This window comes from Euleptes europaea, chromosome 1 (genome assembly GCF_029931775.1).
Source record: "Euleptes europaea isolate rEulEur1 chromosome 1, rEulEur1.hap1, whole genome shotgun sequence".
Taxonomy (NCBI): domain Eukaryota; kingdom Metazoa; phylum Chordata; class Lepidosauria; order Squamata; family Sphaerodactylidae; genus Euleptes; species Euleptes europaea.
In genome coordinates this window covers 96,263,219-96,287,701 of record NC_079312.1, presented here as the reverse complement: position 1 = coordinate 96,287,701, position 24,483 = coordinate 96,263,219, and the positions used below count along the sequence as shown (strand labels likewise).

The 24,483-nt window shown below is 44.0% G+C and overlaps 1 protein-coding gene across 1 annotated transcript in view; it reads right to left on the bottom strand.

The window, feature by feature from the left end:
• Positions 1–23,146, bottom strand: part of LOC130486400 (organic cation/carnitine transporter 2-like) — a 43,778-nt gene extending 20,632 nt beyond the window's left edge. The window contains exon 1 of the mRNA XM_056859669.1: positions 22,754–23,146. Coding sequence (XP_056715647.1) covers positions 22,754–23,146 — 393 coding nt within the window. The remainder of the gene's footprint in view (positions 1–22,753) is intronic.
• Positions 23,147–24,483: the final 1,337 nt, after the last annotated feature.

Sequence of the window (24,483 nt, the reverse complement as noted above, 5' to 3'; positions counted from 1 at the left end):
TTATCTATTTACTTCATTGATATCCCACCTTTCTCCACAGTAGGAACCAAAGCAGTCTACGTCATTCTCCTCTCCTTTATTGCATCCTCACTATAACTCTGTGAGGTAGGTAAGGCTTAGACTGACCAAAGGGCACCCAGTGAACACCATGGCAGAATGGGGATTTGAACGTGGGTCTCCCAGATCCTATTTTGAATCTCTAATCACTACACAAACTGGCTTTCATGGGGTGCCTGATGTTGAACAGTAGTAGGCAGCCAGGCCTGGGTGAGTCATGCAAGTCACATGGTAGCAAGTTGTCTGCTGGGCCTGGCCCCATGAGTCTTCCCTCAAAGGCCAAAATAACCCTGAAAAGGGCCATTCCCCCAACCACTTATCGACAGAAACCAATGCTTGACAATATTGTTGCCTAGCAATGGCAACTGTGGTTATCCATTTCTTAACACTTCAGGCTCTCTTTTATCATTTTGAGGGCTTTTAACCCTTCCACGTTTGTTTTGTTTTTGGAGATTTCAGATTTTTCTGCAAACCTGGAGCTTTTCTCATGTTTGTAGAAAGAACTGTTTTGTCTGTCCATGGCCCCCAATAACCAGATTTAAGTATTCACAAATAGACCCAAATTGAGAATCAGATATACTGATATTCCAAATTAGCAGAAACATAACTAATAGTTATTAAGAAAGGAAAGTTTCAACAAGCACAGCTTTTCTCACCACTATGGTAGAAAAAACATGAAATAACCAAAATTGTTCCATTTATTTGATCATGAAAAGCCGAAGTCTGTCTCATAAGAAACCTGGTAATCAAACTGCAGGTATCTTAAGGGAAAGGACTCAACCAAGAAAATTCTCTGTTCATCTGTGATCAACATTTCACTTCTCATGCTTGGGCATAAAGAAGCCCTTTAAGCAATTCCATAGCTTCTTATCAAATGGCTACTAAACTATTGAAGTCCCTGTACTTCATCCTTTAGATTTTTAACCCTTTGAATATTTACACAGCAGTGTAAAATGTTCAGTTAATAATAAGATGCCTGTAACAAGAAACAATACAGAAGCTTCTCATTTTAATAATATTTAAAAAGAAATCAGTAAGCTTAAAATGTTCTTGGCTGATTAAAATTTAACTTTTTTATATCTAGGATGTTTGGAATTAAAATGTGGATTTTATTATTTATATTCACACCCATAGACCACCTTGTCTTGGAAGTACCTTGTTGAATGGGAGTTTTAAAACTAGGTGCCCATTTATTAAAATTCATACCCTTGTTGCACACACACACATAACAACATATAACAACAGGCTGACTGCGTTAACCCCACCACCCACTACACTCCTGATATCGGGCATAAATATTGGACACAAAAATACCATCCTCTGCTTGTCACTTTGAATAAAAAATGCGTAGCCTAATTGGAAAATCTTTACGTGACTTGGAAAAATGCACAAAATGCCAATGTCAGTACTGAGCTTAAATACGTCAATGTCTCACACTACAAAACTGTTAATTGCTAAACAAGAAGCACTCTTGACAGCAGAAATCTGCATTACTAAAGCTCCAGCCTCCACACCACTTCTTGAAGCAGCTGCTGACAGAATTGGGACTATGTTTAAACATTTTATGGCTATCATAGGGTAGAAATCCAACTGGCTGAAGGCTAAACCATTTATATTGTCACTGGCAGAAGCTATAAGCAGACAAGTGGATGAGCTCAGTGAAATAGTCTCATAATCGACAGTTCAAACTTAACGCAACAGATGGTGCAATCTTGGACTTTTTCCCCCTCAGGAAGGGCATCTGGCTTCCCAGACAAGATGCCCTTGAGGAACAGTACTCAAAGGCATCAGCAGGAAACAAAGGCCTGACTGCTGCCTGCTCCTATAACACAATGTATCGACCAGGCAATTTTTAGTCTTTCTGAGCTTCATGTTTTTCAAGGGAGCTTGCAAGGTTTGGCGTTATGCAAAGAAGAGTAGTTTGGGGTTATGCAAAGAACAGTAGTTCAATGGTCAACTATCATAAAAGGCAAAAGGGGACTGAGACCATTTGCAAAAGACAACCACCAGGGAAGCTTCAAGGGCACACTATAAAAGCAAAGTACCCACATCTGTGGAGACGACCAACAGGGCAACATCAGAGGCCACAGCCAACTGTCAGGACTCACGCCTCAGCAACAAATAGTTACTGGTTAGATTTGGTCCCCTGACTACATGTACAGTGAGGGGGAAAAGTATTTGATCCCCTGCTGAATTTGCCCGTTTGCCCTCTGACGAAGAAATGACCAGTCCATAATTTTAATGGTAGGTCTATTGTAGCTGTGAGAGACAGAATAACAACAGGAAAACCCCCAGAAACCCAGAAGACAAAAGCCAGAGATTGATGTGCGTTATAACGAGTGAAATAAGTATTTGATCCCGTATCAACCAGCCAGATTTGATCCCCTATCAACCAGCCAGATTTGATCCCCTATCAACCAGCCAGAAGTCAGGCTACCTGGTATCTTCACTGTATGTAACGAGCTGAGATTAGAAGTACCTGTTGTAAGGGAGAGGTCTTACCTGTAATCTCAGCTCATTACAGTACCTGTACAAAAGACACCTGTCGACAGAAGCAATCAATCCATCAGATTCCAAACTAGCCAACATGACCAAGACCAAAGAGCTATCCAAGGATGTCAGGGACAAGACTTTAGACCTGCACAAGGCTGGACTGGGCTACAAGACTATTGCCAAGCAGTTTGGTGAGAAGGTGACAACAGTTGATGCAATAATTCGCAAATGGAAGAAACACAAAATACCATATATACTCGCGTATAAGCCGAGTTTTTCAGCCCAAAAAAAGGTTTGAAAAATCCCAATTCGGCTTATACACGGGCCAATACGGTAGGTGGAGGGAGGGGGGAACTTACCGCCGCCTCCGCCTCCAGCGCGCCTTCCCCTGGGCCAGGAGCGGCCTGCGCGCCGGGGGGGGGGGGCCGCTGCCGCCTCCAGCGCGCTTTCTCGGGCCAGGAGCGGCCTGCAGGAGCGGCCTGCGCGCCGGGGGGGCTGCCGCTGCCGCCTCCAGTGCGCTTCCCTGGGCCAGGAGCGGCCTGCAGGAGCGGCCTGCGCGCCGGGGGGCCGCCTCCGCCTCCAGCGCGCTTCCCCGGGCCAGGAGCGGCCTGCAGGAGCGGCCTGCGCGCCGGGGGAGGGCGCTGCCGCCGCCGCCTCCAGCGCGCTTCCCTGGCTGATCGCCGCCTCTCCTGGTAAGTAGGGGGTTCAGGGGCTCTTCCCCCTCCCCCCTAGGGGTGGGTCTGGAAGGCCTAGGAGGATGGGTGGGAGGGCGACCCGGGGGTTGTATAAGCCGACCCTCGGCTTATACGCGGGTGCCTAATTTCCCCCCATTTTGGGGGTGAAATTAGGGACCTCAGCTTATACGTGGGTCGGCTTATACACAAGTATATACGGTAACTGTCAACCTCCCTCGGTCTGGGGCTCCATGCAAGATCTCATCTTGTGGAGGTGCAATGATCATGAGAACGGTGAAGCAGGCCAGAACTACACGGGGGGAACTTGTCAATGATCTCAGGGCAGCTGGGACCATAGTCATCATGAAAACAGTTGGTAACCCACTACGCCGTGAAGGACTGAGATCTTGCAGAGCCCGCAAGGTCCCCTTGCTCAAGACAGCACATGTACAGGCCCGTCTGCAGTTTGCCAATGCACATCTGAATGACCCAGAGGAGAACTGGGTGAAAGTGTTGTGGTCAGATGAGACCAAAATCAAGCTCTTTGGTATCAACTCAACTCGCCGTGTTTGGAGGAGGAGGAATGCTGCCTATGACTCCAAGAACACCATCTCCACCGTCAAACATGGAGGGGGACATATTATGCTTTGGGGGTGTTTTTTTGCTAAGGGGACAGGACACCTTCACCGCATTGAAGGGACGATGGACGGGACTATGTGTTGTCAAATCTTGGGTGAGCACCTCCTTCCCTCAGCCAGGGCATTGAAAATGGGTCGAGGATGGGTATTCCAGGATGACAATGACCCAAAACACAATGCCAAGGCAACAAAGGAGTGGCTCAAGAAGAAGCACATTAAGGTCCTGGAGTGGCCTAGCCAGTCTCCAGACCTTAATCACATCGAAAATCTGTGGAGGGAGCTGAAGGTTTGAGTAGCTACACATCAGCCTCGAAATCTTACTGACTTGGAGAGGATCTGCAAAGAGGAGAGGGACAAAATACCTCCTGAGATGTGTGCAAACCTGGCGGCCACCTACAAGAAACGTGACCTCTGTAACTGCCAACAAGGGTTTTGCCACCAAGTACTAAGTCATCTTTTGCAAAGGGATCAAATACTTATTTCACTCATTATAATGCACATCAATCTCTGACTTTTGTCTTCTGGGTTTCTGGGGTTTTTCCTGTTGTTATTCTGTCTCTCACAGCTACAATAGACCTACCATTAAAATTATGGACTGGTCATTTCTTCGTCAGAGGGCAAACGGGCAAATTCAGCAGGGGATCAAATACTTTTTCCCCTCACTGTAAGAGCTGAATGGGAACTCAGTAATAGGATGCATAAGATGTGATGTTACCCTGTTGATTTCACGCACTTGTTTTGGGACGTGATTCATAATTATGTGGTAAGAATTAATTACCATTTTTAATAATTTCCCTTACATTGGCAGTTCAGATGCATGAATCAGCTACTTCATGTATATTGCTTTTAAGGGATCTTGTACAAGCACAGAGAATGGATCGGATGGGTTGTCTGTGTTGATTAAGTATCTAAAACATCAATACCCCTATACAGGAACCAGGTTTAGTTTTACTATTGAGCTAGATCACATTCATGAGGAACAGCAGGAGGGAACAAGACTTCTGAAGGTATTATTCCATCTTTCTAGTCTGTAAAGGAGAGATAACTGATGCTTACAATGTTATTGTTCATATGATCTGCTGTTGTTGGTTTCAGTCCAAACTTTGCAGCAACCCTGATAAGAGCAAGCATAATATGCTTTTGAAGTAATGTGCATCTTTTTGTACCATCAATTTTAAATACATTTAAAACTAAGAGAACAGCCGACACTGAAATCCATTTTTTTACTCTGGGAACGTGCGGTACATGCGGACATCAGTTTGCTTGTGTCCCTTGCCTAAAGAGTCAACCACACATTACGTTTGGTCACTTGTTTGCACTGGCTTTCCTGTGTTCCCCCCAGCCACACAGCAGCTGCAGGAAACTACTTCTGGGGGTGGGGGAAGGAGAGCCCAAACTGGTTCCAAATGGCACCTTAGGGGGGAAAGGGGCTCCTATCTACCCCCAAGCAGTTTTCTCATGTAAAAAATTCCTTTGAAAGAGGTATTTCACCAATTTTGCTGCTCCATGCAGAGCAGATACTCCACATGGAGGAGCAAAATAACCCCCCAATGTAGTATTCATGTGAGAAAACTGCTTTGGTGGAGGCAGGATCCTTTTCCCCCCCTGTGGGGCAGGTCCAAGCCCATTTGGGCTCTCTTTTTTTAAGAAGTAGTTCCCCACAACTGCTGTGTGGCTGCAGAGAACACAGGGAAACTAGTATAAGCAAATGACCAAATGTAATGTGTAATTGACCCCTAACAGTGCAATAAATTGTCACTCTGTTATAAATACTGGTTCTTCAACTTTTCCAGAGGCATACAGAAATACTTCTTGAATTGCAGCCTGAATAACACCTTTTGTTACAAATTCAAATACCATTCTTACAACTCATTTATATTGATTTCGCCATGCATCAGTGCCAAATTGTTTAACCAGCAACTAATTTGCACCCCCTGACAATTGAAGCTGCTGGGAATAAATGAAAATAAGCTTTTCTTTTGGTGTGCTAAACTACGGAGCCATGTTTGCACAAGTAAGTTGTCCTAGAAACTGCATAAGCAGAATGCTTGCTTAATTCAGCAGCAGTTAGAATTATAGACCGGTCTAATTGTGTTGCTTGCAACTAACTCAGGACTGAATATAGCAAATTAACTCAGGCGAGAGGTATTTCACTCTCTAGCACCTTGAGCAAGGTTACTGAAGTTCACTCAGCCAGACTGAAGGCCCAATACAGTGAAAAAAATTAAATATTTCTCAGTGTAAAAATGTGTAAGAAACTGGAAACAAAAAAAAGGAAAGAAACCTGGCTGCAATTCTTTGACCTTCATTTACTACTCATCTTCTCTGCAACAGTAACATGAAGAAAATCATTGCAGAGAATCCACATGCTGTCCCTGCCAAAAGAAGCACAGATGATGGAATTCGCACTGAGCTGCCAAAGCTATCAGATCCTGACAGCCATCAAACCACATATTACATAAAACACTGCCACCAGTTGTCAGGAAGAGACTGCATTGGTTGATAATGGCTTCTAAGTAAAGAAGAACAAGAATTGGTTTTTATATGCCGACTTTCTCTACCACTTAAGGGAGACTCAAACCGGCTTACGATCACCTTCCCTTCCCCTCCCCACAACAGACACCCTGTGAGGTGGGTGGGGCTGAGAGTGTGTGACTGGCCCAAGGTCACCCAGCTGGCTTCGTGTGTAGGAGTGGGGAAACAAATCCAGTTCACCAGATTAGCCTCAGCCGCTCATGCGGAGGAGTGGGGAATCAAACCCAGTTCTCCAGATCAGAGTCCACTGCTCCAAACCACTGCTCTTAACCACTACACAACGTTAAAGGATAGTGTAGAAAGCCATTCACCATGCAGTGGTTACTTTCAAAACTTACTTTAGGTGTTTGTTTGCCTTGGAACTTGTTCCGCTTCAACAGAGTGAAAAAGAATGTAGTGGGGACATGGTAAAATTCACCTCACCACAAAACCCACTACTGTGTAACAGATTACCAGTTCATAATGAGGTTGCATACAAATGGCCAGAATGTGATAAGCAGTCTTCTGTTTCTGCCCAATCAGATAAAGAAGGGCCAGCCCATACATGAAAGCCTTGTTGCTGTGCTACCCCAAGATAAGATGGGCTTTAGGGGATTGGAGAAAGGGGAGATCACAGGGACATCTACCGAGCTCATATTGCCAGGATCTCAGGCTGAGGAAGATAAAGTAGTGGGAACTGGATAAACCACTTTAGATATTTACCAGCTTGTCTCCCTTCCGAGCCTCGTCCTAACCAAAGGGGCACTGGACCTCTTGTCAGAGAACCATCAGGGTTGAAAATATTGCTGTAAAAGCCTGAGTCAATAAATAAATAGCTTTCCATAAATATGAGCCAGCAGAAGACATTGTTGATGGCAGAACATTGATCATTTTCATCATTGATACAACCTATTAAAGACAATCTGCTTTGAAACAAAAAGAGAGCCAATTTAAAACAACCAGCTGATGTCTTTCTAATATACAGTAAATCTTCAGAGCATTTTGGTATTTTAACATGGCACAGCTCGAGTCTCCAGTTACACTGCAGCAGGAGTCCTGCATTTAAGGTTGAATGATTGGGATGCACATGTCTTGGAATGGAAAATTACAGAAACAACTATCAGTGGGCTGATATGCAGGGTCCTTGATTAAGTAGTACGATTTCTCAGATTTTAAAATACGGACTGCCAGCATAGGAGAACAGGGGTTTTATATGAACAAACATTTCTATTCTGCAACTTAATGACAGGTCATTACAAAGAACAAAAAGGCTCTTAATCTAGGAAAGCACTCATTTTAATCCAAATGACATAATCATAATCCTTTTGAGGCTCACCATGAAAGTATGTTCTATTAACAGGGATGTTCAACATACTTTAAAAAAAGATCCCTCCCATTTTACAACATATTTACAAACATTAATTTAGCTTGGTCAGTGACTGGACAATCAACTAATGGCCATTTTCAACATTCGCTGGGGATGTTCATCAGATGCACATAACATTTCACTGGAGTTGTTGACAATTTCAGCATTTTGGATATTCTTATGTGTCAGGCATCAATGTCTTTGTACAACATATGAAAAAAATATATTTACCACTTCAAAATGTGACCCACAGTGGGGGTTACCGCACTTTGTATTCCCAGCGACGTATTAAGAGTTTGAAAATGTTATAAAAAAACATCGCTTTAAAAGGGTTTTTGGATACCACGGCTTATAAATGGTTGGAAGACGTCTTCACAGCTAAAGGGGCCAAACAAAGTGCGAACAGTGTTTTTCATAACGTTTTCAAACTCTTAATACATTGGTGGGAATACATAGAAAGTGCGAACAGTATTTTTTATAACATTTTCAAACTCTTAATACATCGCTGGGAATACAAGTGCGGTAACCCCCAGTGAGTGACCTTTAAAAAAGTTTCTCAAATGCTGCAAGTTGGGCTGTTTGAGGCCACTGATAAAGGAGATGAGAAAGAATGTTTTTATGACAACAGTACATCTCAACCTAACATACTTTATATCCCATTCCTCCCTCCAGTGCAAAATATATGGTTATTCACTTCTCTATTTTATTTTTAGAACAACCCTCTGAGCTAGGCTAGTCTACAAAAGAGTGCCTGACCCAGGGTTACTAGTGAGTTTCCTAACTGATTTGAATTCAGATTTCCCCACTCCTAGTCCAACATCTTATAGTCAAGTGTGGCCTCACCTGTAAATAATTAAATCTGCAGATTGGGGCAATACTGACACAAAACAGATCGTTCTGCAAACTTGGGGGACTCCCCAAGATTTGCAGAAAAATCTGAAAACCTAAAAAAACTAAATGGGGGGGGGGTTTAAATCCTCCCCTGAATAAAGAATGTTGTCTGTGCATGCGCAGACAATGCACATACTTTCTGTGTCATGTGTCCTGAGGCAGAGATACTGAGGTTGGTGGAGGCTGCAGGTGGAGTCTGGGAGCTGCCCAGGACCTGCACTGGACCCAGAAGCATCTGCAGAGGTCTGGAGCCGCACTGGGCCTGGCAGTGGGTGGGGGGGGGGAGGATGAGATCCCCTGCCAGCCTTGCAGGCACCCACGTGTTCTAACTACTTTGCTGCACTAGTTCTATATTTCTAGGAGTACAAGGATAACCAGTATTTTCCCTACATGCACTGACTTCTGCAGTGATCAACTGAGATTAAATTAGGCTGTCTGAAGATGTCTTACACATGATGAAATCAGCAGTCTCCAGTAGTACAAGATGTAATAACCTACACTGTCTAGTTAATGGAAACAAGTAAAGTCTAACATTGAACCCTCTTCAAGAAAACCTAGTTTCAAAGCAAAGTTCCCAAGCTACATCTGACCTTTCCCAGGCTCTGTTTCTTTCAAGCTAGACAGTTTCCTTGAATTGACTTGCATCCAGTCTTGCATGGTTTAATGGTGGAGATGTTTTCCCCAAAACAAAAGGCCCTTTCCACTGAGCCTCACCTGGCACCTACCCTACTTCATGAACCTGGCCAAAACATTTCTTGTTACATAGGATTTTAACTAAGGGGGCCTGATGCTTTAAAACTGTATTTATGGTCTGCTTCTAGCCTATTTTACAACATCATTTTAGGCTGCTAAATGTTTTATATGGTTTTTTAATGCTCTGGCGAGGTGTTGAGAGTTTATTCATTTTAATGGTTTTAATGCTGCTCTACGATTTTATATGTTTAACTTTGTGAGTGCCTCAGGAAATTCTCTGGAGAGGCAGCATGGGGAGGGGAGGGGAGAGGAGGGGAGGGGGAAAGAAAGAAAGAAAGAAAGAAAGAAAGAAAGAAAGAAAGAAAGAAAGAAAGAAAGAAAGAAAGAAAGATCTTACCCTGGCCTCACAAGGCAATATTTTTCTAATTCAACAGAAGACGATTTTGAAATATAGGGAATAGTTAGACCCGACTCACAAATACTGCCAAGCTGCGGAGATGCCTGAAACTGTGAAAAAGCAACAAAGAAATACAGAGGTCCTGGGCTCAGAGTAAACTCAAGAAGTGTAACAGTGGAAAGGAATAGTAGAGGATTATTAGTAAATGTTAAAGCAAATATTTGAGAATGACAGACAATTGATTAAAGGATGTGAAGGCTTTATACTGCAATGCCAAGAGTTGGAGAGGTTTTTATAAGACTGATTGAGGATAGCCCTGGAGATTGCAGTGGTGAAAGGCAGTTGTATCTTCATATAATGGGCAGGAAATACACTTTTGGGGCTTGTGTGGCATGGCATGACAACTGAAAAAACCGAAATAGTTGATGTTTCATTCTACTGAGGTAGTTTATTTAGTTCCCTTTTTATCTTAACCATAGTATTACAGCCAAATCCAATTTAAAAAATCCAAACATTTTATTCAGAACACAATACAAATGTTAAAAGCTGACTATATTCTGACAGGCTACTGGAGCTGGGCTTTTTCATCCAATCTTTCTAAAAGGTGCCAGTTAAAAACTAATTATATCATTCAATGACATATTTTTATATCCACATTTATTAATATATTTTATATTTACATTTATTAACCCATGAAACTGACATTGGTCCATCTTGCTCAATATGTTCTCCTTTCAATGAGTGGAATCCCATCATAAACTTACACACCTGTGGGGAGGGGGGAATTGCCCCCTCCTATAGCAGCCACCCAACTACCTTCTTATCTTGCTGGGGGGGCATTCCCCAGGAGCATAATTTCAGGGGCATTTGGGGCTCCTTCAGGAGGGGGAGACGGAGAAGCTGCCTTTCCAGATATGCTATTTAGATAGTATCCAACCCACTGGTAGCAGCTCTCTAGCTTCTCAGGCAGAGAAAAGGTCTTTTGCAACCACTGCTACCCAATACAGGAAAAATAAAATAAGGCTGGGTACTGAAACTAGGATTTCATGTGCTGTCCAACTGAGCCAGTCAAACTCCTCCTCTTCTCTTTTAATTTTGTGCTCAGGCAACTTCCCTCATTAAATAGCATTCATATTTGTCCAGATTTGTTAATGCAACAATATGTATACAGCTGCGAGACCTATAAGGAATAACATCAGATATGAAAGGGATCATTTTCAAAGAAGCAGAAATGTAAATACAGTTTTGATTTCTCTATATACTCTTTAGAAAACAACCATACAGGGTACGTGACAGATGGCGATAAAGGGTCACAACCTGCATTATTCTAGATGTAACGCAAGGGTAAATCTCAGTCAAAGGTCCCCATGGTGATGTGGCATTGGGAGGTAAAACAGGCAAGTGTAAGATTAGTGAATCATAAATTGGCAGGAACGAGCTTAGCAAGTTAAGCAAATTTGAAATTGAAAGTGGGAAAGTAGGTGAAAGGCTACAGATCTTACGCAACTGCTTTGTAAAATTTAAACAAAGCACTCTGGTATGGTGATGTTGTTCCCCCCTTCTCCTTTACTCCTTCCCCTCTGTTGGCGACCCCCCCCACTGTGACATTTTTTAAGGATGCCAGTTTTATAGTATTAGAGATTTTAATTATAACTTACATTTTAATTGTTGAATATATTGTAAGCAGCCCCAAACCTGACTTGTAGCTGGGAGGGGCAGGATAGAAATCTAATAATAAATTAATTAATAATTTTTAAAAAGTGCTTAGATGCCCAAATCCTTGATTGTGGGATGTCAACTGAAACAAGCCAAGGAAGGGTTGGGGGGGATCAGGAGAAAATGTGGCACAGGACAGGCAAGCATATTTCTGCAAAACTTGTTCTGCATCAGACTTCAATGAAATCTAGTCCTCTCCAGCGTATCAATTCAACCAATTCCTTGGGAAGTGCCATGCTTATCTCAATTACTTTAATCTGCATTGGGTCAAATTTACTTACACAAGCCAGCTAGTGAAAAGTCGATATCCTTTCCCCCTTTAATACCTGTCATTTTGTTTGAGAATGGGTGAGGTAAATTGGAAGCTTTCAAATTTGGGACAAAGGTTAAGATGATGAAAGACAGAGAACTGAATATAGACTGAGGAGGGAAGAATGCATAAAGACAGAAATAAACATTACTAGGTTAAAGGTAACTGGGCTTCAGGAATACTTTCATTAACTTTTAAACATCAGGCAATATTTACTTTAAGCATGTGTATGCAATTTCCCTGAGCCCTTGTATTACTTAAAATAAGTGACCTTCGGAGATCCTTCATACCTGATAAAACTGCTCTGATCCCTGCCATTAGCCCATGAGACTGGGTCACTATATAAATACATAAATAGGACAAACACATCTAATACTACCAAAATCGTTATTGAAACAAAGCAATGCCACAGAGTCTAAGGAAAGAATTCTGAGGCGAGAAGTCACATTATCTTTGAGGGGTTCTCTCTGCACTAACTGGAGTAGTAATAGTGTGAGGCCAACGGTCAGTGAGGCCTTTATCAGGGCCAAACTAGATGTGCTTGTTTTTAAAGCGCTGGGTTCCTTGTACCTACACAGAAGCTGCAGGGAATGAATTTTTAAAAATAAAGGAGAGGCCATTTGGTCTTGGAATGCTGCTGCTGGGGAAGGAAGGGTTTCTGCCTCCCACCCCTACCCCCGCCCCCCATTTTCCTGTGTTGAAATAGTGCTGGGGTAGAGTTATTTCTCCATTTTTGCTTCATATGAAGTATTCCGTGCACGTGGCTGCTGTGTGGATGTGGAACCCATACCCAACTCTGCAAAAACAAGCACATCAAGCCCCCACCCCTGTTACAAAAAGCAGTCACAGCGTGGGGCACTTTCACACAGCCCAAATAATGCATTTTCAATCCACTTTGAAAATGGATTTTACTGTGTGAACTGGCAAAATCCACTTGCAAATGATCGTTAAGGTGCACTAAAAGTGGATTGAAGGTGCATTATTTGGGCTGTGTGAAAGTGGGGTCACAGGGGTCACACATGCCTGAGAACCTATTTTCGGGGCAAGGCTCAACCTAAGAACACATGAAACAGTAAAAATTCCTCTGAGCATGTACAGAATGTTTTCCTGTTGTCAGTGGATTATTATTACACATATATCTGAAGATGTAAAATTTCTGGAAATTTTGAAGCCATAGGAAAAAATTGAAATTTGAGGGGAAATGGAAATATATACAATACTTAGTTATTGCCTATACCACATGGCTCAGGCAGCCCCTGGTGGAGCTGGTCTAGGGAGGCATAGGGGGCCTAGAGCCAGTGCGGACTACACTGCCATGGAGTCACAGTATTATGCAAACATTTGACAACAATAAACTTTACTTTGAACATGAACCATTAAGGAGCGAACACACTTTGGAGCAAGAGCTCAACCATGAGGAAGGGGGGGGAAGAGTCCCGGATGAACATAGTTCTAGGCTACACGGGCAGCAGCCATAGGCAGGAGCTCATCAACTACAGGGCCCTGTATCGCTCCCCACCCAGCGGCTCTCCAAGGAGGTTCAACAGTCAACCCATGGTCCTAGCCAGTTGCTGCAAATGCCCCTGGATTTCATCAAGTCTCATGGGCATAGCACCCCACAGCAGGCCTGCAACTGCCACCAATAGTCTGGCCAGTTGACGCTCTATATTGTGCATGAATTGGCACATGTGGTCCATTTCACACTCCACGTGCTGCACGGTCATAGCCCCAGTTGATCGCTGCATTGGGCCCTTGGCGTTCCCTGCCACCTGTTCTGCAGTAGCAAGCCGTTTTGAGGTGGTGAGCCAGGAGGAGATAGAGGTCAGCGATGGAGTGGCCGACCCCAGCTCAGCAGCTGTGAACGGAAAAGATGGTGAGGTGGCTGAGGGCATGGGGCATGGGCAGGGTGAGGAGACTTATGTGTTGCTCTCCATTTCCTCTTCCCCCCCCCCCCACGGCTCTTTTGCCCTCACACTCTCTGCTGGTGTCATGGAGCATCTTTGCACCATAACCCCTTCAAGACAGGCTGTGGTGGATGGATTGGTCATCCAGACTCTGGGCATCAGAGACTCCCCAGGGCATGGAGTTATGGATGAGACATCACAGCAGCAGAAGCAGAAGAGTTGGTTTTTATATGCCGACTTCCTCTACCACTTAAGGAAGAATCAAACCGGCTTACAATCACCTTCCCTTCCCCTCCCCACAACAGACACCCTGTGAGGTAGGTGGCGCCAAGAGAGCTCTAAGGGAGCTGTGACTAGCCCAAGGTCACCCAGCTGGCTTCATGCATACATGTGGAGAAACCAACCCGGTTCACCAGATTAGCGTCTGCCGCTCATGTGGAGGAGTGGGGAATCAAACCCGGTTCTCTAGATTAGAGTCCACCACAGATGCTCTATGTCCTTTAATGAGGGTGGGGCCTGGCTCCAGATGCTGCAGGCTGCAGCCACTGTGGTCCCCAGGGGAGCTGGAGACTGGGAGCCACTACCAGCCCCCCAAGCACGCGGCCCCTGGCTGGCTCAGTGCACCCCCACCTTCTCATCCTGGGGTGAGCAGTGCTTGAAGGGGTTCATGGCAGTTCTAGCGGCAGCTACTGGGCACCTGGAATGACTGATGGGGACACGGACAGCAGGCAGCCCCGCTGGTTTTTTTGCCCAGTCCCCTGCCAATGCCAAAACACTTTAGGGAAGGGATCAGTAGCGATGCTGTTGCACTAGTAGCCACCTGCCTCCTTGGCCCTCAGAGCTGAGCTGCCTAGAATTATCATCTAAAGACAGGAGCTTTTGTTCCCCCACCCCACCCCATGCGTCTTTTCAAGTGCTACAACAGCCATGGGGGATAGACCCAGGCCAGCCATCACCTGTAGCTTGACTTCAAGTTATGCAAATACTACAATGGCTGCTTTGCAAAAATGAAAGAGCATGCGAATGGTTCAGCTGTTGATTCAATAACTTAAATGAACTGTGGCATAAAGACATATCTCAGTGTAAAACAAACTGCCCTATGCAGAATCTTCAGCACTTTTTGAACTGGAGATTTTTTTAAAGTTTGGCTTATGTAACTGTACAAACACTGTAAACAGATACCTGTTGTTGGAACATGGGATCTGGCTGAGAAGAAGCTTTTAATCTTAAAATTCATGTCTGCTTTGCATTTACTTTAATTAAAACACAGCAGACTGCCTCCTAACATCAACATGAACCCCTACAGTTCTTGCAGAGAGGATTAGTTTGCACACACAATAATTTCTGAAACATGTTCCAGTCAGGAATTTGAGATCTTGCTGTGCTCTGTGAGAGTATTTCATACACACTGACCAGAAGCCCAGGGATCCTGTTGCATACCACTTTCTAAGTGCTTTGCCTGTTATAATTTCTGGAGACTTTCGAGCAATGCAGAGCTCTCAGACAGCAATTATTATCAAGGACTGAGCCTGCACTTGCACATATAGCAAATACTGCATGCTGTCTAATCATATGTATGTTTATGTGGAAATAAATCTCACTGTATTCAACAGGGCTTAGTCACTATTAAGTCTGCATGTGATCACAATATTGGAGAAATCATGACCCACTACAAACAGAATGCTAACATAAGGATATACATAGCAACAGATCTTGTTTGAAAAGTACAAACCTCCCTTGAGCGTATTATTTCCCCCCCAAATACGTGGAATATATTTTGGCACCTATATTAATGGGACTATGAATATTCTACTGTGGAGGGAGGTGGGAATGGACAGATATGAAAAGAAATGGAAGGAAGTGGGTTTTAGAGGATCAGGATAAAAATATGTTCCAAGCATTCTTATACAACAATCAACAAACAGTTTTAAAGGGTTTTATAGCAGGGCATTGCATTTTTAAATGAATGTAGCAGTTCTAGAGGAGAGAAGGCTGCAGGGTACAGCCTGGTCTTGTCGGGTCTCGAAAGCTTAGCAGGATCAGTGCTTGGAAGGGAGACCACCAAGGCAGATTCTGCAGACGAAGGCAATGACCAGAAACCTCTGCATCTCACTTGCCTTGAAATTTCCTTGCTGGGGTCGCCATAGGTTGCCTGCAACTTGATGGCACTTTACACACACAGTAGTTCAAGAGCATCAGACTGACACAAGGAGACCCAGGATCAAATCTCAACCGTGCCATGAACTCACTGGGTAACCCTGGGTCAGTAGCCTAAGACTACAATCATACGTGTACTTTACAAGAATTAAGTGCTATTGGATTCAATGGGGCATCGTTCTGCATAAAGATGCCTAGCATTGTGCTGCAACTTACCTCACCCAGTTGTGAGGAAAATAGGGAGTGGGGTCTGTTGCCCTGAATTCCTTGGAGGAAGGGCAGGACAAAAAAAAAATGTAATCTAAAATCTGTTGAGGAGGAGAAGAGTTGGTTTTAATATGCTGGTTTTCTCTACCTTTTAAGGAGAATAAAACCAGTTTACAATCTCCTTCCCTTTCTCTCCCCACAACAGACACCTTGTGAGGTAGGTGGGGCTGACAGAGTTCAGAGAGAACCATGACTAGTCCAAGGTCACCCAGCAGGCTTCATGTGTAGGAGTGTGGAAACCAACCCGGTTCTCCAGATTAGAGTCCACCACTATTAACCATTACACCACACTGGTGTAGTTTTTGGTTTTCTCTTTGGTCTATCAATTTTCAACATAACCTAACATGCTTGGGTTTTTTGGACTTTCCATAATGAATAATTTTTATTATTATTTTTATTATTTTCTACAATTCAACAAAAATAAACATATCTCAATATATTCAGTTGTAACTACTTGTAACAAAAAAAGCTCATTGCTATTACTGAGAATATGTTATCTATAGTATTCAATGCTATCTGCTATATATGACTTCCCCGCATCTTCTTCAGTCACTAATTCTACTGGTTAACACTTTTGCATTTCAAATTAATTTCTAATCCTTATTTTCTCTCATACAGACTTGCTTTAAGCTATCTATACTACTTCTATAAGCAATTTCAAGTCCTACCTAGTTATAATATTATCATCATTGTCTCTATATAACATTCTATTATTCTATAATAAAGGGATTAGATCAATACATAAACAAATTTTCCCATTAGAAATTCATCAAAGTAAATCCACCGTGCCTCCCTTACACCCTAAAAATAAGCATCATCTTAGCCATTATCTTGTTTTGGGAGGGGATCTGCCAGTCCTTCTTTATTTCCCAATCCCCACCCCCCGTTTTTCAGTATAGTAGCTGCAATTCTGGCCTCTGAAAATGTAAAAGAAGATCCCAGTGATTGTATCCATTGGCTTCTTGTTAAAATTTCCAGCAGCTTCTTGGTAAAATCCTTCGTCATGTCTCCCTCCATCGCTGGCTGCCAGGAAGTGTTTTCTTGGGATAATAATGTTCCTCCTGTCAGCAGTAACTCAGACAAGTAGATTGTAGAGGTATTGAATTCTCTCATGTTGCTCTCTCTCATTGCCAGCTGGTCACTTGCAGCTACCTCTTTAAAAATAGATTGTTCTCATTCATTGTCATTTTTTCCAGGTTTTATCACCATTTCCACATAGCATTCAATCGTCATCTCCTTAGTAGAATCTTTTTTTTCCATTGACATAATTGTTATCGTATCTTGGGTCTTCATATCGTGGATCTCCTCAATAATAGTGTCCAGTTTTCCATTAATTGATTTAAATAGGATATTCATCACCTCAGCTAGTTGAAATACTTGATGTGAGAACGCTTGTTGTTTTTCAAAGACTAAATCTTGTTGCACTGCAAACATGTCCATTTGTTTGAGTAACATCTCTTCCATCCTCTTGTTTGACATATCTGCTTGTATTCTTATATAGAAGCAGGCTTTGTAATTTTCAAGATATCCTCAATTACGCTTCAAAGCGGCACAGATAAAGAAAAGAAAGTAGACAGGAAACTGCAGTATCATAGACCCTGCGTCGTCTCCTCTCGGTGGTTAAGTGATAGGAACGATTTGATGGTTACACCGGGGAGATTCACTTCAAGTCTTCCAGTCTGCCCTGTCTTTTCGATGGTAACAAAGCCCTTCTTATTATCTTCCGGTCTTAAGAGGCGACGTGGCTGGACATTGAATCAAAGAGATCCGGAAGTGGGGGGGGGAAGGTTTTTGTCTCCCTCCCTCCCCTCAAAGCATTTAATTGGTAGTTGTAAAGTCATTCAAAAGTCCCTTTTATTGTGTCTACTCACTGATCAAGTTGATAAGGTCTTAATCAGTTCATTTAATGGCATTTGTTTATTTAAAAAGTCTTGTTACGCTGGGCAGGGAGTCGCCGGTTTTCGTAGGTGTTTTTATCGTCATTCAGGTCTTCTCAATCAAGATAAAGGCAAAAAGTGTCTTTTTACTCACTCTGACTTCCAAAGGTGAGGCTTCTTGTTCTTTTCATAGATTCTTTGATGTTAATGTATAGAGGATGTCAAAGCCTAAGGCCAAAGAGTCGTCCGTGGCAATGGTAGCCCCTATGTGCCGGCGGGGACAGCTTCCAAATCTACGAGAGGCTTAATGAAAGCTCTCTCAGAGAATATGGGAGTCCAAACCGCTCTTGAAGGCTGCAGGGGAATTTCCTGCTTCCCGATCCACTATTTAGGATCGAGTTGGGGTGCTTTTTGCACTCCAAATCTAAACGACTCTTGGTGTCTCCTGGGAGCCCCCAGGAAACAATGGCGCTCGGACCAAACGCTCTACAGGAAGTCCGACTTTCCATAATGAATAATTATCCAGTTTTTATTCTAGTATATCATGCTCCAAGGTGGTTTAAACTCTTCTATCACTCTTCCTAGCTCCCAGTCTGCAATGCCTGTAGCCAAGCAAGCCAGTGACTACATCAATGTGATGCATCTCAGTTTACCAGTTAGGAATCACAAGCCAGGATCAAATGTTTTACTAGCAAATATTTCACTTAATTAGGAAAGTGAAGTGTACAGTGCAATCCCATGCAGTTACTCGAGAGCAGTTGCCTTACGCTGGAGTAACTGCATAGAAATGAAGCATTAAAGAAGCAACTCCAAAGATTTTAGCAAATCTAATCACCAGAAAGAAACACCTGATACCTAAAATTTGCATGACTGGCCTGAACTGAAACATTTTTCTGTTGGTGGCAGACTGTGGCCAGAACTACACAGGTAGAATGGGGGCAGGGATGAGAGAGTACATAGATGGTTCCTGCATTGCAGCAGGAGATTGAACTCGTTGGACCTTTGGCTGTTTCTCTTATTATTCTGCTAAATAAACACTGAACCTTCTCTTGATTGATCCCGTGATCCACTAAGGCAGTACTATGGACTATGAGCTGGCATGTACATAAATATTTACGTAACAAGCTACTATGTATGTAAAACTATTCACCTAAGGAATACTAGTCCACCTTTTGGCATATGAGAATACATGGCAAAAATAGCTTGCATATACATATAAACTTGTGTGTGTGTGTGTGTTAAGTGCCATAAAGTCGCTTCCGACTCATGGCGACCCCATGAATGAAAGCCCTCCAAAATGTCCTATCTTTGACAGCCTTGCTCAGATCTTACAAATTGAGGGCTGTGGCTTCCTTTATTGAGTCAGTCCATTTCTTGTTGGGTCTTCCTCTTTTCCTGCTGCCCTCAACTTTTCCTAGCATGACTGTCTTTTCCGGTGACTCTTGTCGTCTCATGATGTGACCAAAATACAATAACCTCAGTTTAGTCATTTTAGCTTCTAGGGTCAGTTCAGGCTTGATTTGATCTATAACCCACTGATTTGTTTTTTTTGGCAGTCCACGGTATCCGTAACACTCTCCTCCAACACCAAATTTCAAAGGAATCTATTTTCTTCCTATCAGCTTTCTTCACTGTCCAGCTTTCACACCCATATGCCATTGAAATTAACATTCAAATAAATGTACTTATGAGTGGGTTGCCAGATAAAGTTAAACTTAATCTGGAATAATTGTGCCCTATGTCACTGAAATGCACATTATAAAATAATAGAGACTGTCAATTAAATACTTTACAACTATGGGGAAGGATATGTTACACAAATATGTTTTGAAAAATTCCCTTTCAACAAAACTGAAAGAATGACACAGGATGTAGAGGATTGTACAAAATGAATAACGTGTTTATTTACTTCATTTATTCCTCACTTTCCCCCCAACAATGACCCAAAGTGGCTTACAACATTTCCCCCTTCTTCATTTTATCCTCACAATAACTCTGTGAGGTAGGTTAGGCTGAGAGCATAAGGTTTGCCCAAGATCACCCAGCAAGCTTCCCTGGTAAAGTGGGGATTCAAACCTGGATCTCCCTGATCCTAGTCCAACACTCTAATGATGATACCATGCACATACACACACACATTGTGTGCACATATATATCTTACACATATGTAAACATACATATAATACACATATCAAGCCCAGGAAGGCAGACAGAGTGTGCTTCTTATGCAGTTTTCTTTTCCATAAGGGGCAAAGGAGTGTACTGATTAGCTCTAGTACATCAAGAGAAAATGTACCATACTTTCAACAGCAAAACGATGAGGAGTATCATCACATAACCCTTTCTGTCAGACTGGTTATTATTTCTCTCAGACCAAAGCTGGAATCCTCATACACTAAACACAATTAGATTTTGTTCCCAGTAATCATGCATAAGTTCAGTAATCATGCATGCTTCATTCATTTTTCTATCCAAGTATTTCCCCCCCCCCCACTCCCTGGGTACAGAATAATTGCACACACAAAACATCAGATCATCTTGGCAAATAACTCTGTAATTCTATAATGACTTGTACAAATCTTAGAACAGCCTGCTTAATACATGTTACAAAGACACACGCACACAAACCTTTTACAAGTGTCCTATTGAAGAAATCTGAAACAAAATATAAGTAAAAAGGAGGGTGGAGAAAGCTAACTGGATTGTTCAGTTAGTTAATAAAAGGAACTGCAACAAGCTCTATGTGGCTTTATTCCCAGGGAAAAATTCACTGCAAGAAGGAAAGATATACTTCATGCAGATTAAAGAAAGAGATTAGTCAGTGTACTTCAAACCAATTATACAATATGTCAGCACTTTATATATACTGTCAATGAAGACACTGCTTCCCAATCACCTGTAAAATCACTAGATAACATTCAGTGCCACCCTAAGCAAACTGCATGCCCACTGACATCAATTGACTTAGAGCTCTGCTTAGGATGCCTTTATCTGCCAAGCAGTCCAACAAACTGAATCCTTAGTCATTCATTTCCATCATATTCCAGGGACGTTTGGACATTTGTGTCACATGAAAGCATCAGGATATACGGTAACCTTATACTATTTTCCTGTCAGAAAATAGCCTTATACAATTCTTATAACATACATTAGCAGCCATCTTGCCAGCAGTCATAGCTGGGCTCAATGCAACAGGTTTGTACACACACACCCCTTTAAAACTGGATTCATTCAAATAGTACTCATTCATAAAATATAAGGTTCATCTATGCTGGAGCCAAAATACACATAATGTTTCCAACTTTGTCAGACAACAATGAAAGGCATGGATTGCATTTACAACTAGATGCCCAAAATTACCCTATGGCTTTAAAGCAAGGCAGCGAAGAATGTTTTACTACATAGATTCATTGCTACTATTTCAAAAAGTGCAGAGGATTTTGATGGAGCAAGTCAAGTTTGAAAGGAACACGGACCTTTTAGATCTTTCTTTAAAAGAGATTCCTGTGCTCTGACAATCACTCATTCCATCCCAAGCAACAAATGAAAATATTTGCCTATTTCACCTACAGGGTAGAAAAGCACTTTCCAGAAATTACAACAATAAGTGTAAGTCCATACACACACACTCTCCCGGGCACTCAATTTCTGGGACACAAACTAAACTTGCCCTAGTTTGGCCACTTTATAAAGCATCCATTCATCCAGCTTCCACCTACTCGGCCCTTTGTCAACTACAACGCTGCCTCTGTCTTTTGGCACTTTTCCTATTGGCCTCATTCAAAATGTGAAACGACACACACTCCCAAATCTCTTCTCTCTGAACACTGTTCCTCAGTGGAACAGGCTTCCTCAGGAGGTGGTAAGCTCTCCTTCCCTGGAGGTTTTTAAGCAGAGGCCAAATGGCCATCTGTCAGCAATGGTGATTCTATGACCTTAGGCAGATCATGAGAGGGAGGGCATCTTGGGCATCTTATGGGCATGGAGAGGGGTCACTGGGGGTGTGTGGGGGAGGTAGTTGTGAATTTCCTGCATTGTGCAGGGGGTTGGACAAGATGATCCTGGTGGTCCCTTCCAACTCTATGATTCTAACCAGTGGCGGACTGGGTCTAAAAATATTAGTTGCTAGGAGACAAAGGGAACCCACCCCCAGCTATAAGGCTATCATTTAATTTTTATAATTAACAAATAAATTTTGAAAAAAATTATTTGTTAATTTATTTTTTTGGGATTTGTTTTTAGTCATTACAGTGTACATATATTGTACATATTACTGGCAGTGTGCAGTAGATACTAAATGTAGATACAGATTGTTATAACTGAATTTTTTTTTAAAAAAATTAAATTTTAAAGAAATAAGTTTAAATAAATCGATTATATTTTCAAGCTACCAAAAGGTCATGAACGTTTTTAACCTATTGTCTAATGTTTAAGGGCCCCCACTTCATCAGGGGCCCACAGGGCCCGATTGGCATCGGGCAAGCTGACACCCTGGGCCAGCCCGCCACTGGCTCTAGCAGAGGGCTCGCACTTTTTCTGTCTAAATTCGAAACAGGTGCCGCACCACGGGGGGGGGGGGACTCGCAGGCCACGGATGCACGGGGGTTTTTTGCCTTGGATTCGCTGCTCTCTAGATGCACGTTCTCCCCTAAGCGCCTCATCCTCATAAGGTGACTGACACGCTACCCCCTCCACACCGCCGCGGGCATCAACGCCGCCGGCACCGCGACCAGCGCTACAGCCCAGCCAGTCTCTCCGCGCCCCGCCCCCCCCCCCAGCACACGTTTTTCCCGCCCTACCTCGGAGACGATGGTGGAGAGGTAGGGGTCGCGGCTGTACTCCCAGCCGTCCAGGCACTCCTCCTGCTCCACCTGGCTGAGGTTGACGTCGCGGCCGGGCCGCAGGTCGAGGGCGGAGAAGTTGGCCAGGCTCGCCAGGCGGTAGCGGCGGCACCGGCTGGGCACCTGCTGCCCGCCGCGCCTCTCGAGGGGGATGCTGGCGTTGAGCCACTCGCCGCTCAGGTTGGCGCCGGCCGGCACCCGGCACCAGTGCTCGGGGGTGTCGGCCAGGAACACGGCGGAGAGGCCGTTGAAGCCGTTGGGGATGATGCTGGCGCTGAGCAGGAAGAAGACGAGGCGCTGGAAGGGGCCCCACTCGCCCAGGAAGGCGGTCAACTGGTCATAATCGTACATAGCGGGCGGGTGGAACGCGGGCCGGGCCGGGCCGCCCGCCGGCCGCTGGAGTGAGCGGGAGAGCGACTCGACGCGGCGGCCTCTTCTGGCCGCTCTGCCGCCTTAGCTACCAGCGAAAGCCACCGCCTCGGCCGGCCGGCGGCAAAGGCCTCGCATGGGCCGGCTGAGGAGAGGCGGTGGGTGTGGCTTGGTGCACAAAGGCCTCGAGCCGCCACAGGGCCCGGCGCCCAATCTCGGCGGCCGCACGTTGGGAGGAGAGCGCTGCCAAAGGGGGCGTTTTCCTCTCTCTCCTTCCCGGGTTTTCTCGTGCCGGTGAGCTCGAAACGAAGGGTCAGCGAGGCGAACCGGCAGGAAGACCTAAATGTCTGGCTGCTTTGCAGAGGCCAAATCCCTTGGGAAAGGGGCGAGCGGCTGCATCGTGGGGTCTCTGGCAAAAGAACCCCTCCTGAGGACACGAAAGCCGCCTTAGGAGAGTAGAAAAGGGCCAGGGTCCAGGAGCACCTTCAAGACTCACACAAATATTTTCTGGTAGGGTAGGAGCTCCTACCCTGCCAGAAAATATTTTTGTGAGTCTTTAAGGTGCTACTGGACTCTGGCCCTTTTCTACTACTGCAGACAGACTACCCACTGTGAATCATCTAGAAAATATCAGGGCATTGCGTTCAGTGATCGCAGTTCGGCGTATCTTGTACTTAAGCCCCTCCTCACTGTTGGCAGCATTCCTGGGTTGTAGGGTTGCCAGGCTTCCCCACCGGCAAGAGGTTTTTTGGGAGGAGCCTGAGGAGGGTGGGGTTTGGGGAGGGGAGGGTCTTCAATGCCAGAGAGTCCAATGGCCAAAGTAGCCATTTTTTTCCAGGGGAACAGATCTCTATCGGCTGGAGCTGAGTTGTAATAGCAGATCTCCAGCTGCTGCCTGGAGGTTGGCAAGCCTACTGGGTTGCCAGGTGTATACAGGGTGCTGCTGTGCTTGTGCTCTCACTTGCAGGCCAAGCTGCGCCCCACCCCTCAGCAAACAAAAAATTAATGCTATTATTCAGTGGGGTTAACATGCCCAACTGGATTTAGACTCATGCCCACTCTGCCATGAAGCTTGCGGGATAACCATGGGCTTGTCCCTCAGCCAAATCTACCTCATGGTAGATTTTCTCAGCCTAATCTACCTCATGGTTATTGTTAGGACAAAATGGGAAAGGAGAACCATTTACACAATAGTATGATTCCTGGAGGCATAGATAGTTACTTTGTTGTTAAGTGTTTTGAATTATTTTTGTGCTTTTCACGTTCCTGACCCAAAGTAGAAGAGCCAAATCTGCAATTGAGGTTCCTGACAAGTTCTC